This window comes from Rhinoderma darwinii, chromosome 5 (genome assembly GCF_050947455.1).
Source record: "Rhinoderma darwinii isolate aRhiDar2 chromosome 5, aRhiDar2.hap1, whole genome shotgun sequence".
NCBI classification, from domain to species: Eukaryota; Metazoa; Chordata; class Amphibia; order Anura; family Rhinodermatidae; genus Rhinoderma; species Rhinoderma darwinii.
In genome coordinates, this window is record NC_134691.1 from 273546241 (window position 1) to 273573722 (window position 27482).

Consider the following 27482-nt stretch of genomic DNA (forward strand, 5'->3'; position numbering starts at 1 on the left):
AGGGATGTATCCATTCTCTGTAGAATTCCTCAGTTGCCAGTTTGTGTTACGTGAGATTTTAAAGTACATTTTATCACAGTTCTAGATTTGTGACTCAATTATTTTTTACAGACCAGTTTACTTTTATTCAGCGAGGCAGAGAAAGCTTCGCGTGGGCATAATTGATATGTTTCATGGCTTGCAGATCTTTGATCTTGCTGACACTTGGTTGACAATATTTATACATCAAAATGTACATGATTTCCGTGCTGATCTAAATAAGAGGTTGTGTGTCAAACACACTGACAACACGTAAGGATACTGCTTTTTAATTTATTGTGCTGCTTGTTATATAGAACAGTAAGAAAAATCTGAATACCGGACAATGGGTTGTTTTTTTGGGGTTTTTTTTTTCTACTGTGTATTGGGTTTGTCGTTTTTTGTAGGTTTTAGTAACACGGGAACAGATCTATTAATAATGTTGCTGCCACTGGTTTTGGCGCTATGTAAATACGGTAATTACTTTGTGTAAATCTTGCAACCAATTTATTAAACTGTCGCACATTCCATGATAAATGTTTGTCTTGCAACATTCGGATATAAAACCGACCCAAACCCTAGATGAACTCTGACCTGTCATAGATATCTTGTAAGACCAAAATCTAGAATTTGATAAATATGCTGGACATTTTATGTCTGACGAGTACCAATTAGAAGACAGAGTTTACTAATATTTCCTAAACCGCTTAGAAAAAAGTGTCTCATTTGTTAGTGACACATGTTGCAAATCACTTTTTTTCCGACAGTTTTCAGGGCCCTTTAAAATTCTCGCACAAGGATCAGTAATGGTGCAACACAAAGCTGTATCATTACTGCACCACAAAAAAACATACGTAAGTCATATAGTTTATGCTGTGATCACCGTTTTTGGTCCGCCCATAATTATAGGTCATACTCCTATAATGAAAGCCAAAACAATGTCAGCAGGGTGCCATAGAATTAAATGATAAACTTCTGTTTGCAGGTGCCACTAGGGGGAGATCACTAACTACATATTGTAGTCAATCGGAGACCTATAAATACTTATGCAGCTAGTTTACCCTAGTGGGAGATTTGGGAAGAGTTCATAAGTATAGAAAATGTGCTATAGCGGCAAAAATTCTACAGGACGACTACAGTTGAATGCACTCAAAAATGCTGCAGGAGCACTACATTTACAGTATATTTTTCTGAATTTTTTTTTTGTAAAAACTACTGTGGTTTTGCAGCGTTTACAAAAATTGCAGCAACAAACCGCTCATATAATTTCACCCTAAAATCCAGTTTTAGCTTATATATCCACGTTTCGCTGATATGACCACAATGCGTGAATATACACCATTACAGATATAACCTATTGGTAATTTGGCCCACCTTCCTCAGGATTGCAGACTGAATCTTAGTATCCCATATTTGTAGCCAGTGATTTATTGCATTTCCTATGGAAAGAATAGTAGGAAAACCCTTTCAATGTTGAGCTAAAATTGATAGAAAGGCAAAACATGATAGGAAGAAGTTTTCATGCTGCCATTTGTAATTCAACATCTCTTCTCTAATAGAAAAACAGACATCATAGGTCTCAGCAGGTGGCATATCTGTAGGAGTAACTATAAAAGTGGACATAATCTGGTTGGATGCTTGAGATAGAATTCCACATTCATTTTGGTTGATGAATGTGTTAATATTGATATGGAGCCCATCGGACGTGGGTTTAATGAAAGGAGAGCAGGTTTGGGATTCTCCTGCAGTTCTCTTAAGTAAATTACAATGCTAAAAAATGCTTCAGAAATGAATGATTTTTCAAGTGAATGCAGCGGGTATTGTGATTTTACATAGCTGATTAATTTTATACGACCATCTGCTATCCCCAGGTGTGTGTTGTTATGATGTGGAGCATTTCAACTTAATTTAAATATTAAAAATGACGGAGTTATTAAAATAATCTTTTCTCTTTATGGAAGGAGCAGACAATCGTTTAAACAGTCAACAACCCACAATAAGAGAATTAAATCGCATTTGATTGCCTCCACCTGTGCAATGCCTAAATATATTTTTATTCAATCTACATGTCGCGGATGCACGTTTAGGGTAATTCGCCTTCTATTTCAGAAAACATGTATTTTTTCAGGGCTTGCCTGTTCTGAACATAGCTATTATTTCATATCACTGGTTAAATCAATTGCTAAGACTGTGCCCATATTTAATGGACTGTATAATGGACTGAACTACACTGAGAGAAAAGTGTGATTAAAAGGTTTTTATCATAGCTGTCGTAGAGCGCTTTCCTGTGGGTTTATGGTTTTATGTAGACTTTTTGTAAATGTTTGGAATGGCATCACATTATCTAATCATTAAATGTTGTTCTGCAAACTTTGAATTTGTAGTTATATGTTAGAGGATGCTGTAAACTGCCATGCCAGTGTATTTGCATATTCCCCTCAGGCTGCTGCATACTAATATACTCCCCACACAGTATAATGCCCCAATAGCTGCCCCCACACAGTCTAATGCCCCTTTTTTTAGATGCCGTGCCCCCTATTTTCATGCCATGCCAGTGTATTTTTATATTCCCCTGGCTGCTGCATACTTATATACTCCCCACACAGTATAATGCCCTAATAGTTGCCCTTCACACCCATTATATTGCCTCCATAGTGCCTATGGGGACTGCCCCCTGCACTGCGATTGAGTTAAACTGTATCGGCGTCCTTAGGACACCAATACAGTTTTTAAACCAGTAAATAACCGAACCGAAAAAAAAAAAAAATGTGCAAGATGACGTCGGTTATTTGCGCTGGATTTCGATTTCAGTTTTATTTTGATTAATTGCCCAGCCCTATTTGAAAATGCTACTTTTACAAGTGAGAGTGTAAAGGATTTGCCAGACACAGCTTCTGTATCGACGCCCGTGGTTAATCAGCCTGCATCTGCTCCTAGGTCTGATAGATTGACTCGATCTGCTACCACTCAGGCTGGGAGGCTGAGGAGTGGGAGAACCTGCCACAGCCTGGCCAGATGGTTCTAGCTCCCGCCCTCGGTCTATGTATACCTTCATTTGCTTCTTGTCTTTGCCTGTGATTCTATCTTGTTTCCTGGCTCTGCTGCTCCAGCTATTACTGTTGACCTCTGCTTCATTTTGACCCTGGCTTTACTGACTACGCTCCTGCTCTGCGTTTGGTACCTCGTACACTCCTGGTTTGACTCGGCTCGTTCACTACTCTTGTTGCTCACGGTGTTGCCATGGGCAACTGCCCCATTTCCCTTAGCTTCTGTGTAGCCTTGTCTGTTTGTCTGTCGTGCACGTATTAAGCGTAGGGACAGTCGCCCAATTGTACACCGTCGCCTAGGACGGGTCGTGCAAGTAGGCAGGGACTGAGTGGCGGGAAGATTAGGGCTCACCTGTCTGTCTCCCTACCCCATCATTAGAGAGAGCTTGCCGATTAATAAAGCAAGAAAGCCACAAAGAGTTCAAACCCTGTTTATCAACAGACGCAAGCTGTCTTCTAATACAGGCTTCCATAAATGACAGCTTTTTATTTTGCCGGTGGATTAAGCCTAGGGCTACACAGCGACTTTAGCCTTAACACAGGTGACACGGCCAAAGACCACAGTAATGAAGCAAAGGATTGAAAGTGAGTGTGGCCGTGTTGCGACCCACAGGTTGCTGGGTCTGCGTCGCGACAGTTGCAAGAAATCTATACTTGCTACCGCATTCACTTTCATTACTGCAATGTAGGCAGTACAACACTGCGATCTTTGGGCATGTGATTTAAGTTGCAGTATTGCTGTAGCCTGATTGGGAGACTGTTAGGAATTTGACTTCCCTAATGCCCTGCAAATGTATATTTTTCATTCGCATTGCTCAAATTTGTATCTGGAGCAAGTCTGAAAATGATAAGGAATAGAAACAAAGTTTTGGAAACAAATGTTAGAAAGTTGCAGAACCCTATATTATATTTGTGGCTTTCTTCAGGATATCCGCGGCATTCTCACACCAGTCAGAATCCTACTGATAGCCTAAATAACTTCCTATAAAATTTGCCTGGGATAGAAAAATTAGATTGTGGGTACAGAGGCACTGTTGTGAATGGTGACAATCTCTAGGCAACAAAGTTAAATATGTTGGTACTATGTCAGTAATGAGAAATAAAGAAATTATACAGTGATTTACATTTTATTTGCATAAGGCATGCAAATAAATTTTTTCTATGTTTCAGATCGAATCTGATATGCTTCCATACGAAATCAACAGCATATGGAATTACAGTTGGTCCTCAACTTCTATGGGTGCCATGTACAACTCTTGAGGTTGTATAGAGCTAGAATACAGTAGTGTACATGAGACCTTAAATGTATAGCTAAAGCTACAGTTTTCAAAAATTATGTACATCATGTTTTTGAGATACATATTAAAACAGTGTTAGGCGGTCTTCACATGTGAGTCAGAGGTTCAGTTACAGGTTTTGTCAGAAACCCCGGACGTAATGGTGCACCATGCAGTGCTATTTTGTTTGGAAAATGTACTAAAAACGGGATAGAACCCATTAAAGTCAATCGGTTCCGTCAGGCCCCGCTGCTGTCCGCCATTTGATGGCTCCGTCAGTGCCATTATTTTCGTCATTCTGCTCTTGTGACAGAGCACAACAACGGTAACTAACAACGCAGGTGGCAACAGAGACTTATTTTATGGCTGTCCGTATGGCAGGCAAAATGTATACTTTGGTGCTAAATTTAGGATACAGTGTCGAAGGAGCGTAAGGGTTTATATAACCTAGTTTTTTTTATTTACATCCTTTACAAGTTTATTGGTTTCCCAGAATGCTCATCGCAGATATGCTCTAATATATTGGGGTAGAGTAAAGTGTAGTGAGGTATAGTGCAATATGTTTTTGAATAGTATAATAACATTCCTTTTTGGCATCATGAAAACTACCTTTTCCAGTTGGTTAGAAAATCCACTTTTAGGTTAAAATAAGGCATTGATCTTGGTGAACTCGCCAACAGATTGTAATGACAGGGATAGGGAAACAGACAAGTGAGCCCTAATCTACCCGCCACTCAGTCCCTGCCTACTTGCAACGACCCGCCCTAGGCGACGGGGTACAACTGGGCGACGGTCCCTACACTCAGTAAGTGCACGACAGACAACCAGACAAGGAAAAACAGAACAAAGGGAAACGGGGCAGTTGCCCACGGCAACACCGTGAGCAACAAGAGTAGTAAACGAGCCGTGTCAAACCAGGAGAGTACGAGGTGCCAAACGCAGAGCAGGAGAGTAGTGAACAAGCCGAGTCAAACCAGGAGTGTACGAGGTACCAAACTCAGAGCAGAAGAGTAGTCAGTAAGCCAGGGTCAATACGAAGCAGGGACAAGTAGTTCAAGAAGCTGCAGCAGGGCCAGGAAACCAACAGAGAAGAATCACAAGCAAGGAGGAACAGGAAAGGCAGGTATAAATAGACAGAGGGCGGGAGCTAGCTCCGTCTGTCCAGGCTGTGATAGGCTCTCCCACTCCTAAGCCTGCCATCCTGAGTGGTGGAAGATGGAGTCAGTCTCACAGACATAGAAGCAGGTGCAGACTGATTACCTATGGGCGTGGATACAGAAGCTGCGCCTGGCAGATCCTTAACACAGATTATATTCGTTTCTGTGGGACTTAAACTTAGGCCAAATTGCTTCAGCCTTCATCAGTTCGGCCATGATCATGTTTTTTTTATTTTTTTTAACAAGATCTGTCATGATCTATTTTATCATTGAGGTCAGTGGGAGAGGGGTTGTAAAATATGCAGACTGATATCAATTTGACAGCAGTTCTTCAATCAGTTTAGATCAATAGCAGAGCAAAGAATATACTGAAAATAGTGTGGCCATAGCCTTGGTCTGCATCATTGTACATAGAGAAAATGTATTAAGCCTCATGCACATGACCTGTAGTGGTGTGCACGACTGTGATTTGCGGTGCAGACTGCCACGATGTGTCACCCACGGGCCGCGCACATGGACGTGTTCATTCATTTCTATGAGCCTGGACCTCAAAATACGGCCGTAATAAGACCAGTCCTATATTTTTGCAGTCCAGGCTCCTGGAAAATGCACGGACCGTGGAAACCACGGTCGTGTGCATGGGCCCATTGAAATGAATGGGGCCGCAATTCACCTGCAGATTTGCGGGTGAATTTCGGCCGCAAATATACGTCCGTGTGCATGGGGCCTTAATGTAATTACGCCAGATTGCATATTTATCCAGCTCCCCTGCCAGTTCTTTTTTTACATCTACAGCGTTTTTGTTGGCGTCCATTATAAGGGGGTTGCTTTCCAGTGAGACAGATTTACAAAGCGTTTCTGACCGTTTTCTGTGGCGGTGAAGTACACCATGTAAAACATTGTTCATTGTTGTGTACCATATCCCTCAATAGGGAGCAAGTCACCCCTTAAATACATACAAGTTTCTTAGCCATCAATATAATAATCAAAGTAGAGTTCTCGGGATCTGATAATTCCTAGAGGCGTGAGGTGTCATCTGGTTCAACGCATTCTTCTTATATTCAGTCTTTTGAATAAAAATCAAAACCCCATTTTCAGTGTCATTCACGGACCCTATTTCTAGCTCCTAATACAATTGTCAGCTGTATAGTTTTTCATGCGAGGAAGATATTTGAATGTCTATTGCTGAAATGTATTCCGTTGCTTAGAGCAGAAAGAAATCCGCTCCCATAATAAGCAGCCACATACTGTATATATTTACTGCTCCGTATCGAAGCACTATATTCACACTAGAAGATCTCATCTGAGGCACAATGATTGACAAAGACATTTCCTGCCATTTCCTGTCTGAATTTGCAACAGCTATTTCATTTCATCTGTATGAATTGTCTTAAATATTCAGAAAGCAGTGGTGCAGGCACTTGAGCATTTCAATGAGAATGAAGACGTCCTGCAGCAGTTTGAATAGCATTATAAAATCCCAGATCGCTTCTACATCCAGCCTGAATGTCTACAGACTGTGCTACTGTTCTTAATATTATTACTCTCGCTATATCATTACGATGTTTAGGAGGCAAGCAAATGACGTTAGGCCATGGTCTTGTGTTCTGGTTGTAAATTAGTCCTAGTAATAGCTTTAGCCTTCCTGGTAGTTTCTCCTTTACTCTCCCTTCCAATATGTCAGAGCACCTGATGTTTCTATATATTATTTTTATTTTTTAGCATTCAGGCTATGTTGCCCAATCAAATGATGCACCGGCTTGGCCGTTGTATCCAGTAAGTTTTTGTGTCATTGAGGTTAAATTCACATCTCGAATGCGGCGCATGGTCGACGTATATGCTCGGTGAATCTTCCGACGTACACAATAGACATTTTTATAGACCGAGATATGCCAAAGAGTGCCTTTCGGGCATTGTTTGCCGGGACCAAAGTGCATTGAAAACTGCAGCCAATTTTGCAATACAACTGTGCATGGTATAAATTTTTTGTCAATGGCAGATATATGCAACTGTACAGGCATATGGTATTTAGCCATATGTTTTGCAGGACTGTTTGAAACAGTCTCACCGATCGCAATCCCTGTACACGTTGTGAACTTAGCCTTAGTTGTGCAGTGGTTTCTTGCCTTTGGTCACTGGTATCTAGTATTGTGGGTTGTTGTCCCAGTTTGCCAAAGGTGGCCAATGGCATGCATATACAGTATAATGCCATTATGAATCTTTTTCAACATATGTACACCATATCCAGGTGTTATTACATCTTCATGTACTTGGTTAGTGTTGCAGTTTCCATGTCTCTTGTAGCTAATTTTTATAGAAGTTATATTTCCCATTTTATGCCGTAAATGTTCAATCGGATGCAGATTAAGGCCTCGCTCCGGGACGTGTTTCCATTTTTAACGGCTGATTTTGACCAGTTTTGCATCCGTTGTTTTCCCTGTCCGTTATAAAAACGAATGAATTTCAATTGTAATTTTTTTTGCCACAGGCTTTCCTCCGTAGATAATGCCACACACTGGCCTCCGTAGATAATGCCACACACTGGCTCCCGTACATAATGCCGCACACTGGCTCCCGTACATAATGCCACACACTGGCCCCCGTACATAATGCCACACACTGGCCCCCGTACATAATGCCACACACAGCCCCCTGTAGGTAGTGCCACACAGCCCCCCTGTAGGTAGTGCCACACAGCCCCCCTGTAGGTAGTGCCACACAGCCCACTTGTAGGTAGTGCCACACAGCCCCCTTGTACATAGCCCTTCGTAGGTAGCACCCCCCTCCCTTTAGATAGCGCCACTGTAGGGGACCGCTCCAGGAGAAGTCCCTGACTTCACTGTCCATATATGGACAGTGAAGTCAGGGACTTGAATCCCCGGCCACAGCGCCGGGGATTCCGCTTCAGGAGTAGGGGACCGCTCCAAGGGGAGAACTCTCTGACGTCACTGTCCATATTTGGACGGTGGTCAGGGACTTCTCCTGGTGCGGAATCACCAGCCACAGCGCCGGAGATTCCGCTGCTCCAGGAGAAGACCCTTATGTCACTGTCCATATATGGACAGCGAAGTCAGGGACTTCTCCTGGAGCAGAATCACCAGCCACAGCGCCAGGGGTTCCGCTTCAGGAGTAGGGGACCGCTACAGGAGAAGTCCCTGACGTCACTGTCCATATATGGACAGTGAAGTCACAGACTTCTCCAGGAACTAAATCCCCGGCCACCGCTTTGGCAATGCTGTGGCCGGGGATTAGGATTCTGCTCCTACTGGGAGCAAAAAAATCTCACGTGCATTTCGCACTGTGAGGAGAAAAGAGAGAGCGAGCGGCAGAGAGCACAACCGTCACTCGGATCACATCCAAGTGATCCCATAGACTTAGGTCCCATATACTTCTATGGGAGCCGTGCGGCCGGAAGAACGGCCCAAAATAGGGTATGTCCCGTTTTTTGACGGCCCAGTTAACCGGGCCGTCAAAAATTCAGTAGTGTGAATGGCCCCATTTGGAGTCTATTGCTCCTACTGAGGCCGTGTGACGGCCGTTCAAAAAACGTCCGTCGCACGGCCGGAAATCCCTGTCATGTGAATAGGGCCTAAGACTATATTGACTCCATTCACTGCCATACAGGGTCTGTCAGACTCCTTGTGTACAGAGAGAATACCCTCATACTTACAGAGTTCAATGGAGCCTGCCATGATTATTTTTTTACAGGTCAGTAAGGATGAATCTTGAGGCACACAGAGGTAATGTAAACAGATCATGCACCTCCAGAGCAGCCCTATTATTGCTCAAAACTGAGCCATGTACATACTCTGTTCAGATTTACACAGCATGCAGCAGGGGGGACAGGATCGGTTTTTGTTTTTTTTTTAAAAGGGGGGGGGGTGCACTTTAATTCCCTTTTTACATTTCTGAAGGCAAGTCTACCAAAGTTGACTTGTCCTATGGGAGCCTGCGTGGTAGCTGTTCTGTGTGGATATTTCTGGTATAATCAGTACACAGAAGCACTGGAATGTAACCATATAAAATGATCCCATTGACTGTCTGTTAGACTTTCATCCCTACGTTTTTGTTTTTTGTTCTTCTTGAATACGTGTTTGATTACCTGCATAGATACAGAATTAACATTACAACCGGGTCTCTCCTTCGTGATTGCCTGACTTTTTCTCCTGATGGTACAATCGATATTGTGAAGGCACATTTGCTTTGCTTGTTCGACTAACCATGACCAGGTAATGTTCATGATAAACAATTGTGCCAGAATGAAAAGGCAAGAGTCTTGTCAAGACCATTTTTACAATTATTCCATATCCAGAGATACAGCTGAATAAGACCTTGTGTGAGAACATCTAGATGCTCTTGGGCTGTTTTGAAGAACAATTGAAATGTTTTAATGGTTTGTAAAAAGTAAAAATAAAACAGAGGCCGATATAGCAGTTTTGTTTTTCTTAGGAACGATCGCAATATTACAGACCTTTCTAACTGCAAACAGACATGCAGTTTTTTGTGGCAGCTTTTTTTTCGCCAAATAAAAGAGTGGATACAAAAAAAAGAACAAGTATAAAGGAGAAACGGATAAGTCTCCTCTTTTGGATACACTCCTGTGTTTGGTTCAAAAAGCAGCCACAATACGGGATGTGTACTTGTAGCCTAAAATGAGACCTAAAAAGCATTCAATTTGGAGTGATATGGGAATAAGGCCTTATTCACACGAAAGTGTTTAACGTCCGTGATACGCGCGTGAAAATCACGCGCGTCGCACAGATCTATGTTAGTCAATGGGGCCGTTCAGACATTCCATGATTTTCACGCAGCGTGTTTCCGCTGTGTAAAACCCACGACATGTCCTATACTTCACGCATCACGCACCCATTGAAGTCAATGGGTGCGTGAAAATCACGCGCAGCACACGGAAGCACTTCCGTGTGTTGCGCGTGATTCGCGCAACAGTAGATAAAGAAATGAAGGAAAAAATAAAAGCACTTCCTTCATTTCTTTTTCTAAACCTCAAAACCGCGTGTCCTAAGGATGGCATATGCGTGAAAATCACGCAGCCACACACTATTCACTGCTGACACACGTAACTGCAACGCGCGCAAAATGCTGCGTTTTTTGCGCGCAAAACGCACACTTAATATTTCACTTAGGCCTTATTCACAAGAACGTGTGCGTTTTGCGCACGCAAAAAACGCAGCATTTTGCGCGCACAAAACGCACACGTTCGTGTGAATAAGGCCTAAGTGAAATATTACGTATATTTATGATTTTCACCTGCAATGTTTTGAATAGTAATAAAAAACAAATAGAAACAAACTAGACCATTATTTATTTATTTATTTTGTTTTTAATTCGACAAATTATTACATTAGACACCAAGGAATACGATGCAAAATAACAACCTGTACAATCATACCCGACCCAAACTCCAGATCCAAAAAAAAACCAACCATTCCTCTTCATATCTGTTCTAAAGTCCTCAAAGCTCCTCCCATTTATCCAATTAATTGTTTTTTCTCATTTTTTTTTATACATTTTATTTTTAAAAACAAAACTCCTCCATACAGGGGGACAATCTGCCATCCATTTCCTTGCAATTACTAATTTAGCGAGCAGTAAAACTCTCAAAAACCGTTGGGTTTGTGAAAACTCCGCCATTGACAATTCGTCGGTGCAATTCAGCAGTGCTAACTGTGCTGTTTTAGGAATCTCACGATCAATCTTGATTGCCACTTGTTTAACCCCTTACTAGTACGTGACAGTCGCTAAGGTGAAGTATGAAACGGGCTGAGCTACTCAGCCGACACCTCACTGCAACAGGCGGAATCAAAGATCACCTTGATTCTGCTCATATAACACCTTAAATGCTGCAGTCAATCTCGACGGCGGCATTTAAATTGTTAGAATCAGAGGGGGCGCCCCCTCAAACACGCCATCGCACCACCCCCCACGACACGATCGGCTGGTGAAAATGGTTGTCGAAGCAACCGGTCTGCCATCTTTGTACTCCTTTGAAGCCCTGCCTCCAGGAGGGCTTCGAAGGGGAATATCAGAATCACGATATACTGCAATACATTAGCAGTATTAGTATTGCAGTATATCATGGAAGCGATACAACGATTCAAGTCCCCTAGGGCTAATAAAAAAAGTCCAAAACAATTAACTAAAGTTTTTTTCATATATATATATATATACCAAAAAATACCACGGGCAAAAATGCAGCGATATACGCTATCTCTACCTCCCATTGATGTCAATGGGAGGTCAGAGACGTAAACGCCAGAAGATAGGGCATGTTGCTTTTTCCCGCGAGTGTTTTTTTTCAGCTCGCAGGAAAAAAACGCTAACGCCTTCCATTGAGATCAATGGGAGGCATTTTCGGACGTTTTTTGATGCGTTTTCCGACGCGTTTTCCACGTCAAAAAAACTCTGTGTGAACTGGACCTAAAGCAATGTTAAAAATAATAATAAAAGTTAACATAACTGGTATTGCCGCGTCCGTAAAAGTCCAAACTATCACAATATAGCGTTGTTTAACCTGCTCGGTGAACTCTGTAAAAAAAAAAAAAGGATATATCTATCTATCTATCTATCTATCTATCTAGATAATCTATATCATGCAAATTGCATGTTTTTTGGTCACCGTAGCGCTCCAAATTTTTTTTTTAAAAAGTGGTCAAAAACTCACATGTAACCCAAAATGGTATCGGTGAAAACTACAGCTTGTCGACGAAGAAATAAAAAAGTTATGGCTTTTGGAAGGTGGGGAGGAAAAAAAATGAAAAAACTCAAATTGGCCATGTCCTTAAGGGGTTATTAAATATCAAAGACCAGTATGAGTCAATAATCGGGCATTCCCATGTCCTATGCGAAATCTCAGCCACAGGGTATTGATATCTATGGCATTTTGCATCCTCAATTAAGCCCATTTTATGAAGTAAGGATGGAGTATAAGGCTGGGTTCACACGACCATGTTACGTCCGTAATGGACGGAACATATTTCGGCCGCAAGTCCCGGACTGAAGACACTGCAGGGAGCCGGGCTCCTAGCATCATAGTTATGTATGATGCTAGGAGTCCCTGCCTCTCCGTGGCACTACTGTCCCGTACTGAAAACATGATTACAGTACGGGACAGTTGTCCGAAATACGTTCCGTCCATTACGGACGTGACATGATCGTGTGAACCCAGCCTAATACAGACGATGCATAATATTAACCCTGTCATTGATACCCCTGTGTCCTGGTCAAATGTTACATTTCTGATATGCACTTCTTTAAACGATAATATCTTTGCAACCACTTTGAATATCCTAACTATTTTTGCTTAGTTTTTTTTTTACAAGATTTATCAGGCTTTAATTTTCTAGATTAGTTCAATTGATTCCATGTTTAAATTTTTATTATGAGCAGACCATTAAAAATGTGAAAAAATAAAACACTTGTAATTTTTTTTTATATATTTATCTGTTATTTATGTGTGTGTGTGTGTGTGTGTGTGTGTGTGTGTGTGTGTGTGTGTTTGTATATATATATGTGTGTGTGTGTGTATATGTGTATATATATATATATATATATATATATATACACACACACACTGTTGCAGCTCTGTAATGGTTAGGGTATGTTCACACACAAACTCAAAAACGGCTAAAAATACAGAGCTGTTTTCAAGGGAAAACAGCTCCGGATTTTCAGATGTTTTTTTAGCCACCCACATTTTTTACTGCCGTTTTTGGAGCTGGTTTCAATAACATTTATAAAAAACGGCTCCAAAAACGTCCCAAGAAGTGACCTGCATTTCTTTTTCGCGGCCGAAGGGATCCAGGAGAGAGAAGACTAAGGCCCCATGCCCACTTCAGTTTTTTCCTTCAGGGTGCTAGCCGTTTTTCTGACGGCTAGCACACTGACCCATTCATTTCAATGGGGCCATGCACACTTCAGTTTTTTTTGATGGTCCCGTTGCTCCGTTCCGATCCAAAGTAGAGCATGTCCTACTTTGGACCGAGATTCCGTGACCGTGAGGCCCAAGAAAGTCAATGGGGCCGTCAAAAAAACTGAAGGCACACGGAAGGCATCCGTGTGCTGTCCGTGTGTGACGGCGCCGTTGCCTAGCAACGGCCGGGTGGGCAGAAAAACATAACCGAAATATTACACTAATTGGCAGCCATTTGTCTCTATCAATCACTGATAGAGAAAAGAGGTGCTGATTAAAAATAAAATAAAAATCAGTTCATACGTACCCGGTCGTTGTCTTGGTGACGAGTTCCTCTTCTTCCTCCAGTCCGACCTTCCTGTATGACCCCGCAGCCTGTGATTGGCTGCAGAGGCGGTCACGTGCAATGAAGCATCATCCCTGGAGGCCGGCCTTCTGACGTGATCCTGACGTGCGTGACCGCCACTACAGCCTGTGATTGGCTGCAGCGGCGACATGGATGAAACGTCATTGCTGGAGGCCGGACAGGAGGAAAGTAAGTATGAAATATTTTTTATTTTTTTTTATTACATTAAAATTGTGTTTTCCGAGCATGGTAATGTCCAGGGTGCTGAAAGAGTTACCGCCGATCAGTGCAGCCCATTAACTCTTTCAGCACCCTGGACAGTACCATGCTCGGCACACGGAGGGCACACGGCCGTTAAAACGGCCACACGGATCCGTCACAAACGGCTGTCTCCGTTCTCTCTGGGCAGGTGGGGGGAGGGGTCGACACACCGAGAGGGAGATAAGTACAGACTGCTTCATTGTGAGCAGAGCTGCACTTGTAAATTTAGTTTCATAAAAGAAAAACATGTTTAATTTATGAAACTAATTCAAAGAGGTGTTGGCACTTGTAAAGTGAGCCGACACATAGATTAGTGCAGAGCTTCTCACACTGAAGCAGCTTCTGCACTCATTAAACCCCGATGCACGCTGCAAACGTATATACACGTGCTAACTGCATGGGGCATCGGCAGTTAGAATGTATATAGCCGTATGAGAGTCGTGAAGGGGTTAAACCGACCCATTTGATGATTTGCTCTAACTGACATCTCCTTCCCATTCTTATAAATATTTTCCCATTTCTCCTGACTTATTGGGCCTAGATCCCTAGTCCACACCTTTGACTGGTATAAAAAGTGTTACGTGAATGTAAACTTATAATTATTTTAATATGTACTTTAAAGTGAAGAATTGGTTGCATTAATTTTAAGAAATTGTTGTCCTCGGTTTTAGTGCAAGCGTTTTAGTGCAAGCGTGCCATAATTGATAATACCTATATCCAAACTTATTATTTATTCCATACGTGGAATGTAAATCCTCAAAAGAAATGAATTGCCCTTCTTTAAACGTGTGTCCTACTAGTGTAATATGTAAGAGAACCAGGGGCATAGGAAAGACTGGGAAAGTCTAGAAAACTTTTGACTGGGGCCCCCCTAGGGGCCACACGCAGCCCCCCTTATAGATGGTGAACCCTGTAGATTGTGCCATACAGCCCCCCTGTAGACAGTACTATACAGCCCCACGGTAGACAGTGTCACACCCCACTTTTAGCTAGCGCCCCCACCTCCCCCTGTAGATATTGCCATACAGCTCCCCCTGTATATAGTGCCACACCGCGCCCCCTGTAGTTTCTGCCACACAAAGACCCTGTAGATTGCACCACATACAGCCCCTCTGGAGCTAGTGACACCACCGGTCATGAGGGGCCCGTGCTGCCGGCCCTTAAATGTTAGGGGCTGGGCAGCACAGGCAACTTAGTGGTGTCGCTACCGCCATAGCAGCCATAATGACTGCAAGCGGCGACACCGGGCATGGGGGGCGTGTCGGTGGTCGGCACGGGCCCCCATGCTGCAGGCCCTGTAGCAACTGCTACAGTGGTAGTTATGCCACTGAAGAGAACTTAAGGCATTGAAGAGGATCTGTCATCTCTCCGGACATGTCTGTTTTAGTACCGATTAATTAACATTTCTGGAGTATCTTATTTTATAGGTCTGCGTTCCTCTGTTATTCCTTCTGGAAATGATGAACAAATTGATTACCATTACCTTTGTCAATTGGGTGTGGCTCTACATAGTTTGACAGTACTGATTGGACAGCGTCCAAGTGTGTAGGGATATGCCTCATTGACGAGGGGGATGGTAAATGCAGTTGTCAATTTATTCATACATTTCAAAGAGAAATAACAGACCTGGCACAATGCAAAGTTCTTAGAACAAATACTCCTTTTGTTGCAATTTTATGGCAAATATAAATATTTACTAATGAGACACATCAGGAGAGCTGACAAATCCTCTATAGGCTATGTTCACACTGCGTTTTTTTGACGCGGAAAGAGGCGTCTTTTTCCTGCGATCGGTGAAACAGTCTCGCGGGAGAAAGAAGGGACATGCCCTATCTTCGGGCGTTTACGCCTCTGACCTCCCATTGACATCAATGGGAGTCAGAGAAAGCGTATTTCGCAGTGTTTTATGCCCGCGGCGCTCAAAGGCCGCGGGCGAAAAACGCAGCGGAAATCGGCGTGCAGGGAGAGGAGAATCTGCCTCAAACTTCCAAACGGAATTTTGAGGCAGAAATTACGCCTGCAAAAAACTCAGTGTGAACATAGCCTAAGACTAGCGTATGAAACGCCAGTCTTAGTAAATCCCGGGCAAAGACTTCATCTGTGACATTTGAGTGAATTATAGATTTCTGGTAAATTTATGAACGGAGGCAACGGTAACGAGTGTGCGCTTAGTACCGTATCTTGTTATAAAACCTTATAATACTTGACAACCACACCATAAAAGTAGTTATTAGATTTCCCACCTCAAACATTTATGACTAATAGATTATGTATGAGAGGGTTCAGCCGCTTAAATGCTGTTAAAAGTAGCAGTTCTTTTGTTTCAGCAATCGGTGGTGGTCGAGATGAGTCATAGTGGTTGGACTGTCACTGTTCATACATCTTATAGTATATCCTATCCGTATGCAATAAATGTCAATCTGGCAGTAGTTTTGAGGCCTCAAAACTGCAGACAGAGCGGTATAGGGGAGGTGGAGGGCATTGTGAACATACCTTTTGTCTTGGTCATGCAAGTTGCATGACCGAGGAACCGACTTTAAATTCTCCAGGCGAGGCAGCCACAAGGGTCACACTCTGCAGAGTGGCGACTCTAGCGGAAAATCAGGAGACCGCTAGAACTATCACACACAGCAAAGGCGCTGGCAGCGTGCAGTGTAGGAGTGCCACTAGGGTGATAGTATCTTAAATGGGAAAACCCCTTTAAAATACTATTCTGTGCATGCTTGCCAACAGTTCCGAATTTGCCGGGACTGTCCCGAATTTACAGAGACAGTCACAGCAAATTACTGTCCCATGACTTGTCCCGGCAACTGCTACATTCAATTGTATCTGCGTTCTTAGGACACCAATTTAATTGAATACTATGGCAGAGCAGGAAGCTATCCGCTTCCTGCTCTGCCATTCACTCCTCCTGGAGTGCCGGAATCCTCGGCCAAAGCGTTGCCGGTGCCCTGGCTGGGGATTCAGTTTATAGACAGAGCCCCTGACTTCACTGTCCATATAAGGGCAGGGATGTCAGAAGCTTCCCCAGAGAAGGAGTCCCAGAGCAGAGACTATAGTCACTCTCTGCTACGAGACACCTGCTCTGGGGAAGCCCCTGACATCACTGCCCATATATGGACAGTATGTCAGGAGCAGAGCAGGAGTCCCAGGCAGAGTGCTAGAAGCGGCTCTGCTCCTGGACTCCGGCCGGGGAAGCCCCTGACATCACATTCCGGTCCAGGAGGATCCCCTGATTACTGGCTACGGACAGTGATGTCAGGGGATCCTCCAGCAGAGGAACCCCCTGCCCAAAGCATAGCATCTACTGTGTGGCATCAAGAGGGTACTGTGGTATTATCTACAAAGGGCACTGTGGCATCTAAAAAAGATATGTGCCTCTACAGGAAGCAGTGCGTAGCAATATCTACAGGGAGCAGTGTGTGGCAATATCTACAGGGGGGGGCCATGTGGCATTTTCTACAGGGAGCAGTGCGTGGCACTACCTACTGGGGGCAGTGTGGAGCACTGTCTGTAAGGGGCACGGAGTTTGGCACTATCTACGCTGGTTTTTACACTACCAGTAGTGGTCAGCACATCTCGTCTAGCCCTGGTGATAAAGTGAGATATCACCTGACTGTATACAACCGTAAAACCAGAGAGAGATACTAGCTACCAAAATAGTTGTCAGGTCAGCCAAACTAGTGCAGAAATTTTTGTTTGTGTGCAGGAATTCTGGAAAGCCATGCCACATCAGATAAGCCAAGCTCCATAAGACACATCCACCAAAGATGCCACACCCTACGTGTCCTTGGAAAAAAATGTCAAATGTTGGCAACTATGTTGTATGTATGCGTTGGTATTTTGTGATAAACTGGTATCCTTTCACATGCTTCAGCATTATTCATTCAATAGTTTTGATACAATAATTCTTTTTCTCATGTTCTGATTTTACAGATACTTTATTTTGGACTTTGACTCTGGAATTCTGCAATATTTCGTCACAGAGGCAAGCAAAACCCAGAAGCCTCGAGGATTTTTGTCTCTTGCTGGGTCTGTGATTTCACTGAGCGATGAGGCCCCCTATATGATAGTTGTATATTCAGCCAGTGGGGAAGTGTATAAACTCAGAGGTAAGATCTTGAAATATGCCATACTGTAACATTCTTGACTATTTCAACTCTTAGGAATTGTGCAACTGTATTAATGAATAAGAAACAGGCTAGATCACGAAACTGAGATGAAGTCTCATATATTTTGTATTTTATTGTATGTCCGTATAGTGCATTTTCCAATATTTACTTTGTTTTATACATTTTATTACATTCCAGAACACTAATATCTTGTGTGATAAAACTACGTCCGTAATCTCCAAATAAGTTTTATATTGTAATTTACAAGATTAACATCATTACTCTTTGTATAAAAGTTGTGAGTGGGGCAGGGGAGGTACCTAGAGGTGAGAAGCGGCCATCTGTACCACATATAACCCAACTGGGTGGTCTCATAATCTATTCACTTCTTTGATAATCTGTGGGCCCTTGACCTGTAACTGCAAATTAATCTATTGTCATCTAACACGAACCCTGTTTTCTCATTTGCGCTGATCTTGGCGTCCACCAATATCAGTGAAGGAACGGAAACTCACTGTAGTTACCTGGACAGAAAGGTTGCTCTTAAAGGGGTTGTCCAATTTCTGACAACTGATGACAAGATAGGTCATGAGTTTGTCATCTGTGCGGGTCCGGCACCAGAACCCCGCACCGATAAGCCATTTCGGTGGCCTGCGGGCACCGGATGTTGTGGCACATAATACTATGTACAGAGCCCGGAAGTAGTTTGCCCCGTACATAGCATAGCAGCCGTGCTGCAGAACTGCAGGTCTACTCCTTTTTATTTGAAGAGGAGCAGAGCTGCTCGGCCGCTATTCCGTGGTCGGAGCCAACTGCTTCCGGCTTGTACGTCCAGTGCACGGAGGCACCGGTGCAGCTGATCTGTGCGGGGCCCGGGTGTCTGACCATCACAGATGATGTACAGATGAGCTATCCGGTGGATAGGTCATCAGTTGTCAGAAGCTGGAAAACCCCATTTAACTTCCTATGAGTAAAGAAAAGAATACAGCTTCTGCAAGTCACTGGCCAACTGGCAATGGGTACTGCAGTGTTTGCTGTTCATGGAAATTTAACTATTCAGTCATCAAGGACTGGACTCTGCAGCACTGGTACAATACAACATGGATTCTATGGATTGGATATTTCAGCATTTAATTACTAAATATAGGAAACTGAAATGTGAAATGAACCACAGAACATCAATAAGTCAGCTGAACTGGGCATAGTTCGTACGTACCTCTGTTACAGGCTGGACTCTGCAGTTTTTGGTCACTAGTGGCTAGGAAAAGCCTGTACGATTACATCTTTATAGACCGGGAAGTTAGTGCGGTGACTTTGAGAACTGTGGATATTATAAACCGACCAATGTGTTGCTAAGATTTTTAAAGGAATATTGTACATTTTAATAGCTACGAACAGCAATTGGTTCCTTAATTGATGTTGTTTTTTTCTGCCACTGGTGTAAAAAGATATATGAAGTAATATTACTTGTACCTCCAAATATTTTATAATACACTAAACTGCTTTCTGTTAGTTGTACATTTCTATAGTTCTATGTTTGTTTTGCTGCTCTGGACATTGGCCTGTTTTTACTGCCTGGACCTTTTTATCCCTCAGCTATATAAATGATAGATTTTGTGTCTCCACTTACAGGATGCCACCACGGTTAGGTACTGATATGCAACCTATTGTATCTTCTGGTACCCCAGGGAGATGTAATTTTGCCTGGCATAGTCCAGGCTGTCATATGTTCATGGCATAAATATCTGTATTGATTCTCTCTCTCCTCTCCATTAACTTCTGGAAGAGATCCTACTGTCACAGTGACTGATTGGAAGTTATTAAGGATCCGAAGTAAAGCTTCTACTCTGTTTTGCAAGGAAATTCACTTTTCTCTGTGCAGAGAGCTTACATTTTGTAATGATTCTTGGTAGAGTAAAATCACATATGTTCTCTGTATCTTAATGCATTTTAACTATAGCATTTAGCTATTGCTGTTTGTTATTATGAATCAGTTATTTTAATCATCAATTATATCCATTACGAAACAAAATGCTAAAAATATTAATTTGTGTAAAACTTAACTTTTTCAGGAGTCCGCTATTGCAAATCAGTTGATTTGTTTTTCCCCCTTCTTTTTTAAGATGTTTTACTAGTATCTTAAACATTTCAGGTGACTTTTCAGAATTAAGCTTTCATATATGTGTACATAAGGACTAAAACTATAACTGGCTATTATATGACATGTATATGGCATTTATTAGCAGTTTTCCCCCTTTGCAGGCTCTAGGTCTAATTATCAGTTTTCCCTGAGCTAAGCTCCAGAGAGGAAAGAGACTAGCTGCTTTTATTTCTGCCATGGGATCCTGCTATGCTATCTCGATCTAATACACATACACACAGAAGCATCATGAAGGAGATTACACAGCATTAATAAGCAGTGTAGCTGTGAATCCAGCACTGGGGAGAGATAAAACACAGTCTAAAAGCTGAACACCTATATAAGAAATCACACATGAACCATTATTAGCGAAAAATCGACAACATTTTATTGAAAGACAAAATCATTAAAAGTACATTGACAGTAACATTACCCATAGAAAAAGGATCCACACATAGGTCAGGTCCCTCAGCCTGTATAGTAAAGTGCAAGTAGTGCATGCAAAGTCTGGTACATAAGTAATACGATGAATATGGATAGGAACCATCCAAAGCAAAGTAATATAAAAAAACAGACAGCAAAAAGGTACAATTAAGAGCACATACAGAGCAGAACTATGGGAGTTGCCCCCCCCCCCATAGTTCTGGTCTGTATGCCTCCTTAATTGTACCTTTTTGCTGTCTGGCTTTACCTAAGGCCTCATGCACACGACCGTAGCCATGTGCACGGCCGTGAATAGGCGTAACCAACCGCCACAGAGTCAGTAAACCATCACATTCACACATTAGACAACCATGTGTGCTTCTTGACTCGACCAAAACCCATACCTCAGCAGTAACCAAGAGGGGAGTTATTTTGCAGTTTCAGATGTGCCTAACCATCTTGACCAAATTTTCCCAAACTTGTAAGGGTATCTCCTACTAATGTACAATTTTGATATAAGGGCCCATATTTTTAATAATCTGAAGCCAGTGTACAATATTCTGAAATTCTGTCACCTTCCAAGACATAATAAGGACCTTTACCGGCACAGAACAATGCAAAATGAAAGAAAATCTTCTCTTCGTATCCCGGTATTACCTAATTAATGATGCCCAACAGACAAATCTGAGTGGTGAGAAGCCGCGGGAACCGAAAGTGGTATGGACAGTACATATCTATCATGGCCATGTCCTCCGCCGTCGCCTCCTCTTCCCACGTACCTAACTGGTCCTCAGTGTTTCCACTCCACAGGCCGACTCCTTGCAGTTCCTCCGGGCTACCCAGTGCACGGATTCAGCCACCACTCTCCTCCTGGTCCACTTTTTTTTTATAGTGCATGTGCTGACCCTTCCTCCCTAAAATTGCCACTGTGCGTCAAATCCACCCACGTTTCTTGGGTAGAAAAGGTACCCCCCCCCCTCTGCTCATGGACTAATCTATCGTTTCTGTAGTCTAGCTTGCTAGCTCAATCTCTGCTGTAATTTCTGTTGGATTATCTGTTGCTGATCCTGCTTGAACCTAACCTTGTCCTGACTTCCTCCTGCTCTGACCTATTTGCCTGAATACCGTGATGACCATCAGCCCTGACCTCTGGCTTAACTAACCATGAATGACCATCTGCAGTCTTCCCTAAACTTCGCTAGTAGGGATCCTTCATCTAGTCTGCTGTTCTTGATACCTCGTTTGTTTATGTCAGCTGTTACCAATGGAGGCTACTGGGGGTAGCAACCTGGGGATTTTAGTGGCTAAGTTCCCATCTCCCTACGGAGGTTAAAGATTGAAAACTTAGCAATCCTTTTGACTCCCCTCCTCAATTTAGCCCCACACCAAAGGAAGGGTCCTTCCCATCCTCTGTTGGCTTTGTGATAGTCACCTTCCTCTGCGGGCTCCTTGACAATATCTATCTCTATTTATTATCTATCTATCCATTTTGTTTTATTCACTCTCTGAATATTTTTTATTTCTTCCTTCTCTTCTGAGCCCTCTTTGTGCCTAAACCGCAGTTTATGATCACCAGTTTTCTTCCTATTGTCCTTGTGAAACTGAAAAAATTAACTAAAACTACATATTATGAGAGAATATTTTTTTGCCATATTTACAGCTTAATTCTAAAAAAACACCTGTCTGTTAAAAATTCTCACTGCACCTTTAGATAAATTCTTTGAGGGGTGAACATTTCAAAATGGGTCTTTTGGTGGAGTGTTCCTTTTGGTACCTCAAGGCAAACCTTTAGTGGTTCACTGAAATGACAACTGAGTAAAAAGATATCTTTAATAGTAACTAGTTTAAAAACAGGGGTAACACACCACTGTGACATAAGCCCCACCGTGAAAATAAAAAATGTATTAAACAAAAAAACACTGAGTTATTATGATACCTATATCTCTGTGTTTAAACGATATTTGTAGGAATCAGCATATACCCAGGGCACAACAGTAGTACAAGCCCTAATTGAAGCATAGGTGTCCGACAAAATCGGATCTCCTAACGCTGGGTGTAACACAATATAATTGTCCCCAATGCACACATTCCATAGACATTAAACGACCCTACGCGTTTCAGATACTCATCCTCAGGGGTCCGTATCTTGGTAACTCTGGCCTCATCACCAGCTATATTAGTATTCAACAGCGGATATTCCGCTGTGCGTCACGGGAAGATGCACGTATCGATGCCGTTGACATCGATACGTGCATCTTCCCGTGACGCACAGCGGAATATCCGCTGTTGAATACTAATATCGCTGGTGATGAGGCCAGAGTTACCAAGATACGGACCCCTGAGGATGAGTATCTGAAACGCGTAGGGTCGTTTAATGTCTATGGAATGTGTGCATTGGGGACAATTATATTGTGTTACACCCAGCGTTAGGAGATCCGATTTTGTCGGACACCTATGCTTCAATTAGGGCTTGTACTACTGTTGTGCCCTGGGTATATGCTGATTCCTACAAATATCGTTTAAACACAGAGATATAGGTATCATAATAACTCAGTGTTTTTTTGTTTAATACATTTTTTATTTTCACGGTGGGGCTTATGTCACAGTGGTGTGTTACCCCTGTTTTTAAACTAGTTACTATTAAAGATATCTTTTTACTCAGTTGTCATTTCAGTGAACCTTATAATTAAATTTCTTTATATTGTGGGAGCACAATTAGATTTCTATCTAACTATACAGTGAAATCAAACCTTTAGTGGTGCCTGAAAAACAAACATAATAAAATGGAGTCCCCAAAATCCTCAAGGTGCTCCTTCGTTATAATGTAGCAAGGCATTAGTGGCCGTAGGTTTCCTAAAACCACTAGTCACTATTAGATGTCCAAACTTAAACTGAAATGCCACACTTGGCCACTAGTGCTTTTAGGTAACCTACAACCACTAATGCTACATTATGAACTAATCACCCACCACATCTGACACAATCTTTCCCTTTGGGCAATTTATACACTTAATGCTGATAAATAGTGACTATAATAACTTTTTAGAACAATCATGTGAACTTATGGATCGACTAGGATCTAGAGACTATGATGAAAGTGTGATATCGAAGGCATTAATTACGTGGTGTCATGCAAGATAGAAATAAGTTATTGTTGGCACATTGTTGAAGCTGATGAAGAGCTGAATGATAAAGCATCAAGACTACCTATTGTTGCGTTGTGTTCTTGTAAAAACAAACTAGATGCATTGGTTAGGGGGAGATATAGGGAAGATCAAAAATTAAATTGGTTTCATGACAAAACCCTGTTTGGAAATCATAATTTCGGCCATTGCTCCTTCTGTAAATTTATGCGCAAATGCAAAATCATAAGAATAGGTGCAATTCAACATACTAGATCAGAATAATTACCAGCTGATCTGATTTCATAGTCTATGCTATTTTTTTTTTTGTCTATGCAATTTCTCCTACATTGGGAATACGATAATGGCCACTGTTCAATCAATTTAGAGAACATCTTTATTAATTTAATACAGGAAAGGGATGCCCAAAAATAATTAATCATGTGAAGAATGTACATTGTGGCGATCCAAAATCTCTCTCATTTATGGGTTTGCAAAGGGTCTTTGCTCCTATGAATTGCAGAGATAAACATACAAGATTATATCCATGTGAAGCCACCTGGATTATATGGACAGAGGCACTAGGACCCTTTGGGATTGAAGGATATGAACGATTTGTGCCATACTCTTTATATATGTGTTATGACATTTTATCAAAAACTATCTAGGTGACTAGAAAACATCCTAATAAAAAGATGACCTCAAAAGCCAAAAGGCGCTTCTTTGTTTCTGAGGGCTGTGTTTGTGTCATGTAGTACTCTAGTGCCACATATGGAATATTTCTAAAAACTGCAGAATCTGTATAATAAATATTGAGTTGTGTTTCTCTGCTAACACCTGCTGTTACAGAAATACATTAAATAAAATTGAATATTTGCAAAAAAATTACATTTGTACATTTTGCCTCCACTTTGCTTTCATTCCTGTGAAGCACCTAAAGAGTTAACAAACTTCCTAAATGCTGTTTTGAATACATTGAGGGTACAGTTCTTAAAATTGTGTTATTTATGGGGTGTTCTAATATATACAGTAGGCCCCTCAAATTTACTTCAGAACTGAAGTTGTGCCTAAAAAAAAAATTGTTGGAAATTTGAACAACTGGTAGTAATACTTTTGAGCCTTAAAAAAATAAAATATATATATATATATATATATATATATATATATATATATGTATGTGTATGTATATAATTTTTTTTTTTTAAAAAACAACATTTTTTATTGACAAAATTCAAAATACACATTAGCATAGTGAACCATAAGATCCAACATGAATCTCTCAAAAAAGGAATGTAAAATATGCATCAAGAACCAACATTTGCCAGACAAGGTTCCACATCAAGACACATCATCAAGTATACAAAAATAAGTCAAAATATAGATTCCAATGATACAAAAATGTGTATACAAAAAAGAATAAGGAAGTGCTGATGTATAATATAGAAATAAAAAGACACAGAAAAAAACCCAACAAAAACAGAAGCTCACCAATTGTAAATGAGATAAGATAAATAAAAATAATAATAGCAGGGATGGTCAAGTATGAAGAGCATCCATACAATATTTAGAAGACTGCCAATTGTCCCAAGTTAAGTTTTGAGAGAATCAATACCCTTGTACAATAGAAACCGTTCTTTCCATAATGCAATTGTTATTAACATATTGGATTACATCAGATGCAGTAGGAGTGGCAGTTTTCTTCCAATACCTAGCTATTAGAATTTTGGCAGAGTTTAGAACAGGAAATACGATCGTTCTATCATGAGATTGAAAATCAGCAACACCCACATTAAGTAAAGCCAATTCTGGACTGCAGATGAACGGATGCTGTAAAACAGTAGTCAGGAGTTTGTCTATTTTATTCCAAAACAATCTAATGAGCGAGCACTCCCAAAAAACATGGCGAAGAGTTCCCACGGAAATACAACATCTCCAGCAGATATTGGACGAGTTTGGATATATCAAAGACAAACGATAACGTGTAAAATACCAACTATATAACAATTTCCTCGTAGCTTCCAAGTGCTGAGTGGATCTGGATAACTTGGGTGCCAGAAGAAAAGTGGATTCCCAATCCACAGAGCCTGGGGTACGATATAAATCATTTTCCCAGTGCGAGAGACACGAGATAGATTTATTCTGCACAATCTCTGCCTTAGAAACACCTTTCGCAGTTTTACTATAATGATGAAAATAAAATTCATAAGGCGTTTTAGGAGGATTATCACCAATATCAATAGTGAGCATAAAGTGTCAGATTTTCAGATATTTGCAAAAATCAACTTGTGGTATAGAGTATTTATTCGTGATCTCTGCAAAGGGTAACAAAAAACTGCCACTCCCAATATCCGACAGATTTTCAATACCATGTTTCTACCAGTTAGAGGGGTCTAAATCAGGAATCAAATGCATAAGGGTTTTCATAGACATATCTCGCAGTGGAAAGAGAACTTTTTGGACCACAATCAATTTCCAAGACAGCAAAGCAGCTTTAATAGTCAATAAGGGGGGGGGGGGGTGCGTTTGGAACTTAAGGACAGAAGCCTAAAAATAAGTTTCAAGTGAACTATAGTGTCCAGAGTAACGTTCTACATTCACCCAATGTTTGGAATGTTGAGGGTTCAGCCACTGCCGAAGTTGATCCAAAATGGTAGCATGATAATATGCCACAATATTAGGGAAACCGAGCCCTCCTTTCTGAATAGGGAGGCATAAAATATGATGAGCAACTCTAGCTCTATTTTTTTTCCAAACATACTTCGACAGTGAGCTTTGTAGTCTGGTCAAATAAGAAACAGGTAATAGGATAGGGAGATTTCTGAAAATATATAAAATTTTTGGCAAAATTAAAATTTTTATAGCTGCAATGCGGCCAATCCAAGAAACTTCAAATTTAAGATAGTCGTCAAGTTTTCTTTCCAATTTGGTAAGTAACGGGAGATAATTAAAGGTATATAAACGCGACACATCAATGTAATACCTAAATAAGAAAGGCCCTGGGTGGACAATGCGAAGGAATATTTATTTTGTAAAGCTTGTACGGTTTCCAGTAGTAAGCCCATATTCATAATCAGATTTACTAACATTGAGCTTATAATATGATACAGAACTAAAATGGTTCAACACCGTTACAACTTGTGGAAAGGAATCATTCGGGTCAGATAACACCATAAACACATTGTCAGCAAACAATCCTATTTTATGCATTGTATTACCTACACGAATTCCCTGGATATGTGGTGACGAACAAATGGCCTCTGCTAAGGGTTCCATAATTAGTGTAAAAATTAACGGTGAAAGAGGCAAAACTGGCAAGTATCATTGGATATCGCAAAAGGTGTAGATTGATACCCTGAAGTTAGTACAGTAGCCGAGGCTGTAGTATATAACGCCATGATAATATCTTGTGCTGTTCCTATGATACCAAATTTAACCAGTACAGCATCCAGATAACCCCAATGTACGCGGTTGAATGCCTTCTCCGCATCCAATGAGAGGAGCAGAGGAGGCATACGACGGCGCTCCACCCAGTCCATGATATCAATAAAACGTCAAGTTTCATCAACTGAAAATCGATTTTTAATAAACCCAACTTCGTCCTGGTGGACCAAGTCCGGTAAGATATTAGACAAACGAGAAGCCAGGATCT

The 27482-nt window shown here is 41.5% G+C and overlaps 1 protein-coding gene across 3 annotated transcripts in view; it reads left to right on the top strand.

The window, feature by feature from the left end:
• The window catches only part of OSBPL10 (oxysterol binding protein like 10), a 362776-nt gene that overhangs the window by 79390 nt on the left and 255904 nt on the right, over window positions 1–27482 (top strand). For all 3 annotated transcript variants that reach the window (XM_075827172.1, XM_075827173.1, XM_075827174.1), the window contains exon 2: window positions 17973–18148. In XM_075827172.1, the coding sequence (XP_075683287.1) occupies window positions 17973–18148 (176 nt within the window). The remainder of the gene's footprint in view (window positions 1–17972; window positions 18149–27482) is intronic.